Genomic DNA, 8,876 nt, shown 5'->3' with positions numbered 1-8,876 from the left:
CGTCCCTAAATAAAATCCTCCTTAGGTCAGGCCCGCTTGCTGGAAAAGCCATGTCTTGAGGGCGCGGCGGAAAGTAAGGAGATCCGGAATCATCCGGATCTCGGGGGGTAGTTCGTTCCAGAGGGTGGGGGCACCCACAGAGAAGGCCCTCCCCCTGGGGGTCGCCAGCCGACACTGTTTGGCCGACGGCACCCTGAGGGGTAAGTGGGGAAAAAAATACAGATCGCAGCTTCATCGGTTTTAAGTATTGTACCCCAACAGCCTTTGCTCTCCTCAACTTTCTAGAGCAGGGGTCCCCAACCCCCAGTCCGTGGACCAGTACTGGGCTGCGGCATGCCAGCAACCGGTTCACGCAAACAAGCAAAGCCGCATCTGTGGGATGCAGGCAGTACATGAAACCACGTCCCCTCCAGTCCATGGAAAAACCTCTCCACGGAACTGGTCCCTGGTGCCCAAAAGGTTGGGGACCTCTGTGCTAGAGGTTGTGGCTCCGAATTTGAGGTTAAAGGTCTTAAGGAGACTTCAGGGTGAGGAGGGTCTGTTCTGCTGGCATCTCAGGAAGGGGTGAGATGACAACACCTGGGTTTACTTGCATAAGGTCAACTTCTGTGGAATAAGGAGGTCAGTCTCTTTCTAATGGCTGATTGCCCCCCTCTCTCTACCCTGTTGTTGCCTGTGGACCAGACCCCATGTGGCCTTCTGCTTTATATAAGTCAGGGTCTGTAGTAGCTTTTCGTTGTGACTTTTCTGCTTTGCTTCGTTTGTCTCTGTCCTACCCCTGCAATATAGGTCTGCCTGACCTTTCCCAAGCCATCTTGCTTTTGTGGTCTCTAGGCAACCTCACAGCAGAGGTTTCCCTCCCTCCCCAAGCATCTGTGGTGGGGGGAGAAGGCCACTCCAGTCAACAGGAGATGGAGGTGGATTTCTGCTTCCCAGGTGTTGTGGAAGCTTCCATGGTTTTTCCGGCCTTAATCCCCATTGTGATCGCATCTGGGAATTTTGGCCAAAAGATGGACTGGTGTAGAACTGGAGTGTGGACTGTCCACAGGGACTTAAACTTGGTTCTCAAGCAAAGCAAGGTCAGTGTTTGGATGAGAGAAAATCCCAGGATCCTACACTAGCCTGGGAAATCAAGAAAAGAATTTGGAAGAACTCAGCAGTCAGCTACATGCCTTTTCATGCCAAGCTAACTGCAGGAATCAAATAGATTTGTAATTATTTGCGCTGCAGGAGAAGATGAGTGGTGACATGGACTTAATTTTGTTCCTTGGTCAGCAACAAGCTTGCCCTCCATCAGGACCTAACGCTGTAGCCTCCTTGAATGAGGAGGGGTAAAACTGAAGCCTTGACCAGTCTTCGGATGGAGGAAAGATGCCTTTGGGATCTACCTAAGCCCATTGAGAACGGTTGATGATTCTTCTCCTGGATAAAGAAAAGGAGACACTCCGCTTGAGCCTTACCCAAGGTTGGGGAGGAAGAGGAAGGCCCGTAGTTCAGGCAGGAGAACCTCTAGGTCCCAAAGGCTCCAGATTCTGAACCTTCTAAGGAAAGACCCTGGCCATCATCATCATCATCATCCCCGGGCTGCTGGACCCAAACTTCAACTTGGGGCAGAGTTTCATTGGTGTCCTGCACTTCATTGCAGCTGGAGTCCACCGAGGTTTTCTCCTTCGCTTCCATGTGTCACCTCCATCTTCTAGTGCACCTTGTTCTCCTCCCTTGAACTTGGACAAGGAAGAAGACCATCCTCATCCATCTGAGCTAAGCAGAAACAGTTCCCTCTTCCCCTTGAGATGTTGTCCCAGCCTGCCACACACACACATAAACACAGATTTCCTGGTACACTCATTGCTACTAAGAACCACCAGGGGGTGGTAGGCAACCATCACTTGCGTCCACATCACTTACTTCTCCCAATGAGAGATTCTCCCACTGCCCTAAAGGCTTCCAGGCGCATTATCAGTGATTAATTTTATATGAGAAGTACCAAATGCAGTTCTAGTTGGAGAAAACCGCATTTTCTTCCTCCCCAGCCCCCCAATCTTCTTTTTTCAGAATTGATTAATGATCCTGTCTGGTTCCCATCTGTCCGCTTCCTCCCACCAACCGTTTTGATCCACTTGAGTTTCTCTGAAGCATCTTCCTTGCAAGGGAGGGCTGAGTTCAGAAAGATAGAGATTTTTGTGTTTTTTTTGGGGGGGGGGGAATGTTCTTAGCCATTCTGAGGATCTGCTCTGAGGGGCCCATAGAGTCTGTTGGGGTGGCCTGGGTCTCCAGAGGCCACGATGGAGAAGACCTTGGTCTTCTTGAGAGCAGCTGATGGTACTGAGGCTGCTGGTCAAGGCAAGTGTGAGCTGGACCAGGTTGGTTGACCAACCGTAGATGTCCTTCAAGAGCTTCCAAAATTCTCAGCCAGGAGCTTCAGTTCCAAGACCCCACCTTGCATCCCGCAAAAGACTTCAGGCCATCAACCACAAACCCCCTCCCCAAAATGGAGACAGCCCCAAGAGAATTCTGCATGGCTGCCTTCTTTTTTCCCCTAGAGAAAAATAATATATTCGGCTCTAAATACACAGTTGAAGCAATCTGACTTTCCTCAACACGAACACATCAGAAACCATAGTTCATAGAAAGTCTTCGCCTTATCTTGAAGCTTTTATAACAATTAAAAATCCCGGTCCATGAATATTGTATAAATACCTCTGCCCCATTAACATAATCTATTGCTTGCATGATAAATAGAATAAAATGTCTTTTCTAAAAAAAAAAAAAAAACCTCAAGAGATTTCTGCATGGCCACCTTCCTTTCCTCTAGAGAAAAATATATTCAGCTCCAAATGTACAACTGAAGCAACCTGATGGGTCATCAACAATAACATGTCAGAAATCATAGTTCATATTTACAAACTCCCCGCTCCCATTATCTTTAAAGGCTGTAAACAATCTCAGTCATCATAGTATTAACCATCCCTAGTTGATATTGTGTAAATAACACTGTCCCCAAATCATTACTTGCATCTTATAATACAATAAAACAATTTAAAAAAACAACCACACACACACACACTCAAAATAGGGAAAGTTCCCAAGAGAATTCTGCAAGGCTGATTTTTCTAGAGAGAAAAAAACACAAACCAAAGCTACCTTTTGGGAACATTTCCACATCTGGCACAGAAGCGGAGATGTGTAACGGAGTGCTCTCTCAGCATCTTTCCACTCTGCAAACTCACCCTCCCATCCTCCTTTTTAATTTTCATTCATACAAGGCTGCAATTCTGCAGTGTCTGCTATATAGCCTCCCCCCTCTTTTTTATTATTATTCCTGCCTGCAGAAAATCTGAGCTGATGCTTCCCTGCTTAAGCCAAAACCCAAGAGGTGTTGAAATGGGGAAGATGCTGCAATTTCCCGCAAGGTCAACTCAAGGTTAAAAGAGGTAGCTGCTGTTTTGTGTCATTTTTCCCCTGCTTGCCTGCCATTTCTCCTAGCCTGGGCGGGTTTCTAAATCTGACATATCTCAAAGAGACCCTTTAATTGCCTTCCGTCCAGGTTGGGCAGGGATGCTGGATTGGAGAAGTGGAGCTGTGTTAGTCTGCAGTCGGCAAAAAGCAGGAGGGGTTGGGAGCCTCTTTTCAGACTAACCATGGCCAAACTTTTACGAACTTCATCAGATGCAAATTTTACTGAAAGGGCTAAGCTTTTACTGAAAGGGCTAAGCACAGCTCTCTTCATCAGATGCAAATTTTATTAAAAAGGCGTAAGTATGTATGCGTTGCAATTCATGTGATCCGATGCAATTTTTATTGAAAGGTGTAACCTTTTGGGAACCATAACTCACTTCGTTGGATGCAACTTTTATTAAAGGGTGTAACCTTTTGGAAAGCACAGCTCACTTCATCAGATACATTTATTAAAGGTGTAAGATGGCTGAGGGATGCTGGGGATTGAAGTCTAGCCATCATAAAGTTGTCAAGATTGAGAAGCCTTCTTAAAGCAGGGGTGGGGAACCATGGCCCTTTTATGACTTGTGGCTCAGCCATGCTGGCTCAGGAATTCTGGGAGTTGAAGTCCACAAGTCATAAAGGGGTCATCGTTCCCCAGCTCTGGCTTAAGGGATGCCAATCTGCCTGACGGGTGGCCTATGCTGGCCCTGTACACAGGCCTTCCTGCTGCATAGACTCCATCATCCAGCATTTAGGGACCCCATTAACTGCAGGAACAGAAAAATGTTCAAATAGATTTCTTCAGCAAGCTTCAGAGTGCAATCCAAGAGAGATGGGTGGTGGGACAAAATAGAAGCTCTGCTTCTCTCCCACCCCCATCCACCCTCTCCCAGTGCCATTATTTTCTCTGTCTCCAAACAGCCCATTAAAAAAGACTCTTAATTAAGTAATGGCTGGCTGATTTACAGACATCCTTCTGTCTGCCTCGGAATCCCGAAGCTTAATAAGATATAAGCTTTGTCATTAATGTGGTCCCTCTTCTCCTCCCTAACTTTGCTACCTCAGCATTTACAGAAGATAAAATCTTTTAGTGTCCCAAAAGCAGGAGGAACAAAATTGACCTGACTCATTCCTGGAAGGGGGGGGGGGAATAAATCCAATCTATCATTTTACCAAGCTGAGAGTGTTTAGACATTTCTTTTCTTTTGTTTTGTTTTGAGCCAATTCTTTCAATTAAGCAACCGATGTGCGTAAGGCGCGTAGAGACACTTGTCCTGTTCTGCCTCGGGACATCTGATCTTTTATGTTCCTTTGGTACAATTTTCGCTAAAATTGTCTTTCATTGCACATGGAGGTTTGACTTTTAAGATGTGCTGCAAGGGTGCTGTGAAAATCAGGATGGGGGCATGATCGCTCACATTCCCTTGAATTCCTTGCAGAGGGGTGTGTGAAAATGTGCAAGCTACATTTTAAGCAATCCAAGAGATGTAATGCTTTGGGGAACCGAGACCTAGAACATAGAATGTGGAATAATAGAATTGGAAGGTCTTCTAGTCCAAACCCCTGCTCATGTAGGAGACCCTATGCCATTTGAGACATGTGGATGTCCAATCTCTTAAAAACTTCCAGTGATGGAGCACCCACAACTTCTGGAGGCAAGTCGTTCCACTGGTTAATTGTTCTATCGGGAAATTTCTCCTTAGTTCTAGGTTGCTTCTCTCCTTGATTAGTTTCCATCCGTTGCTTCTTGTCCTGCTTTTAGGTGCTTTGGAGGATAGGTTGACTCCCCTCCTCTTTGTGGCAGCTCCTCAAATATTGGAACACTACTCTCGTGTCACCCTTAATCCTTCTTCTAGATTATAGACATACCCAATTCCTGTAACCTTCGTATGTTTCAATATGTAGATTCACCCTTGGCTTCTGTTGCTTGAAAGGAGAAGTTAAGGATAAAAAGGACACTTTTAGATTCCCTTCCCCCCCCCCCCTTCTCCTGAATCCAAGACTAGAGCCCTTGTTTCGACGTCATTCAGAGATTTAATTCAAGCCCTCCTCAGAGCAGATGACTTTGAACGACTATTGTTTTTTTTATTTATTGATAGACGGCTGTCAGGTTTTTGACTCTGCTGCCAACGGTTGGGAGAGGAACGTACAACCTTGAAGTCTGGCTTTTCTGTGCAGTGATGAAATGATGTCAGTTCCATGGCATTTGCTTTTCAAAGGCCAGCCCCATCCGGATGTTTTTTGGAAGCAGTTCGGGAGTCGTTCAGGACACGGCAAGCAGGCAATAGTCAAATGCTGTGTTGTGGGACACAGCTAAGGAACTGTCCACTCGGACACATAATCGGTCAACAACAGCCTAATTACGGAACCACCAAGAAGAAAGCCACACTCCCATCAGTGCTGACAAGGCAAGCCACTTGTATATAGAGCAAACCCCTCCTCCTTCTAGAACTGGTGATATTACCTAATTGGGTAATGAAATGTCTGCAAGAAAACCACCCAGCTCAGAGAGCACCAAGGACCCCACAATCATCCTCCTTCCCTTCTCTTTGGGCCAATCACCAGGAGACAGTGAGTTCTAGTCCCGCCTTAGGCATGAAAACCGGCTGGGTGACTTTGGGCCAGTCCCTCTCTCTCAGCCCAGCCTACCTCACAGGATTGTTGTTGCAGGGGAAGCAGAAAGGAGGAAGGAGCCTTAAATAGGCCTGCCTCCTTGAGTTAAACAATAATCAAAGCGGGCTAAAAAAATCAAGTCAATCAAATCAATAAAAAATGAAGCCTTTAGCCATGCCTGTGTGAAATTATGCCACAAACTTGGCAAGGAAAGTCGTAAAATGGGACAAAACTCACACTTAACAAATGTCTCACCTAGCGACATAAATTCTGGTCTCAATTGTCCTAAATCGAGGACTATCTGCATTTGGTGATTAATCTACGTGCCCTTGAATGCTTGTCACTCACTCGCTACCTGGAGTGCTGGGGTTTCTGGAGCTCCATTACGGTTAAAGAGCAGATCGTGCAGGGCTGATTCCGGCTAATGGCCTCCACGGCTAAACCAGGACTGCAAAATACCTCATTTCAATATCAGTAATAAGTCAAAGAGGCCGTTTATCCTCAGGATGTAAAAGGGAAAAATCTTGGGCATCCCCGGGACTGTAAATTATTTCAGCCCCTTTTTGTGTTGACGGAGACTTTCGTCTGGGCCCCCCCGGCTCTCCCGTTGATTAAGTTACCGAAGGAAGGCAGGCGATGAAGGTATTGATCTTATTTGAGTAAGATAACTTCTCCCGTTGCATCCTGTCCTCGCTTTTAATCTGCAGGCTCAAAGTGGAAAATGTTTTTGTGATAAAGCATTGTGCTCCGGCAATAAAGGAAAAAGGGAACTTCCTTGCAAATATGGAATTAATGGCCTTATAATCTTTCGTTTAGCGACTGTTTGAAGTTACAAGGGTGCTGGAAAAAGTGACTGGTCCTCAGACACAACACCATCACAGCATCCCCACAATCACATGGCCAAAGATTTGGGTGCTTGGCAACCGGCTTGCTTTTACAACAAGTTGCTGGGTTCTGCTATCACTTGATCTTTGATTATGTTGCTTGATTATGTTACTGATTTGAGGAAGCTGCATTTACTTAACGACTGTGTGATTTGCTTAATGACCACTGTAAAAAAATATTATAAAATTGGGGCCGACTTAAATTGCAATTGCAATGATTTAAGGCAAAATTCTGGTCCCAATTTTGGTTGCAAAACTGTCTTTTCTCATCTTTTCATCCCTCTATAAGGACTAGAACTTTAACTTTTGGAGAATAAAAACAGAACAAGCAAAGCTGTTCATATACAACATGGCATAAAAACATTAAGAACAATTTTGGGAGCCTGAATCAGGAAAGGCAGAGTTTGGTGAGATGGATCAAAAGGAAGGAAACCAACGTTTGAAAACATTCAGAGGAGAACTTCTAATGAAGGAAGCAAGTTGGATGGTTTTTGAGGGATACTGATGACCCTTGAAGAGATGATCAGGAACTTGTAGCAGTTTTCCCGAAACATTTTGCCTCTGGTTCCTTTAATAAAAACTCTGGGAAAAAGTGCTGCTCCTAGACTCCCGATTTGAGGCTACTCTAGAGCAGGGGTCTTCAAACTTGGCCCTTTTATGACTTGTGGACTTCAACTCCCAGAATTCCTCAGCCAGACACGCTGGCTGAGGAATTCTGGGAGTTGAAGTCCACAAGTCATAAAAGGGCCAAGTTTGAAGACCCCTGCTCTAGACTAACAAAATCACGTGAAGGATTAGTACTGGTTTATAAATCTTTAGCAAAATCACACCTGGAATCTTGCATCCAGTTTTGGTCACCATGTTACAAAAAAAGATAGAAAAAGTGCAGAAAAGAGCAACTAGGATGATTAAAGGCCTGGAGACTAAAACATGAGAACCATTGCAGAAATTGAGTATGGCTAGTCTAATGACGAGAAGGACTAGGGGGGACTTGATAGCCGTGTCTCGGTATTCGAGGGGCTGCCACAAAGAAGAAGAGGTCAACCTATTCTCCAAAGCACCAGAAGGCAAGATAAGAAACAACAGATGGAAACTGATCAAAAACAGAAGCAACCTGGAATTAAGGAGAAACTTCCTAACAGTGAGAACAATTAACCAGTGGAACAGCTGGTTACCAGAAATCATGGGTGCTCCATCACTGAAGGTTTTCAAGAAGAGACTGGACAGCCACTTGTCTGAAATGGTATAAGGTCTCCTGCTTGAGGAGGGGTTTGGACTAGAAGATCTCCAAGGTCCCTTCCAGCTCTATTCTGATTGATTAACTCAGCCCCCCCTCTAAAAATGACCAATTAAAGTGACGTATTTTTTTCACTCCAATTGCTTTAGCTCAGGGGTAGGCCACCTTGGCTCTTTTATGACTCGTGGACTTCAACTCCCAGAATTCCTGAGCCAGCATGGGGGAACTATGGCCCCCTTCATGACAATGTGGACTTCAACTCCCAGAATTCCTGAGCCAGCCTGGCTCAGCTTGGAAACCTCTCCCTTTCCCCTCAGCATGGCTGGCTCAGGAATTCTGGGAGTTGGAGTCCACGAGTCATAAAAGAGCCAAGGTGGCCTACCCCTGCTTTAGCTGAAGGGGAGCTACCCGAAGGAGCAAGAAGACACAAGGGGTGAGGGATCCAGAATGCTTTCCCCCAGCCAGGGGGTCCCCAAAAGTACCCCAAGCCAAGGGGAACCCTCATTAAATTAAAACCTCCCTCTCCCCTTGCCGGTCAACTCCTTCCATCCGGGGGAGAGGGGGGCAAACAAACCAACAATGACAGTCTGCACATGGCCCATCAAGCCGGATTTGCTAACGGCTGAAACCGCTCGCTCCAGTCAGGGTCCGTCCCAGCCGGGGCACTCCCGACTTCCCCCTCCCCAAAAGAAAAGCCTCCA

At 46.0% G+C, this 8,876-nt stretch overlaps 1 protein-coding gene across 1 annotated transcript in view; it reads left to right on the top strand.

Moving 5' to 3' along the window:
• The first annotated feature begins 2,285 nt into the window (after positions 1-2,285).
• Positions 2,286-8,876, top strand: part of FAM189A1 (family with sequence similarity 189 member A1) — a 70,720-nt gene continuing 64,129 nt past the window's right edge. The window contains exons 1-2 of the mRNA XM_015822129.1: positions 2,286-2,363; positions 8,569-8,655. Of these exons, the coding sequence (XP_015677615.1) occupies positions 2,286-2,363; positions 8,569-8,655 (165 nt within the window). The remainder of the gene's footprint in view (positions 2,364-8,568; positions 8,656-8,876) is intronic.

Source organism: Protobothrops mucrosquamatus, unplaced genomic scaffold (assembly GCF_001527695.2).
Source record: "Protobothrops mucrosquamatus isolate PMUCROS unplaced genomic scaffold, P.Mucros_1.0 scaffold1472, whole genome shotgun sequence".
Taxonomy (NCBI): Eukaryota; Metazoa; Chordata; class Lepidosauria; order Squamata; family Viperidae; genus Protobothrops; species Protobothrops mucrosquamatus.
Note: the sequence above shows the minus strand (reverse complement) of the source record. Positions and strands in the feature narration are given on the sequence as shown.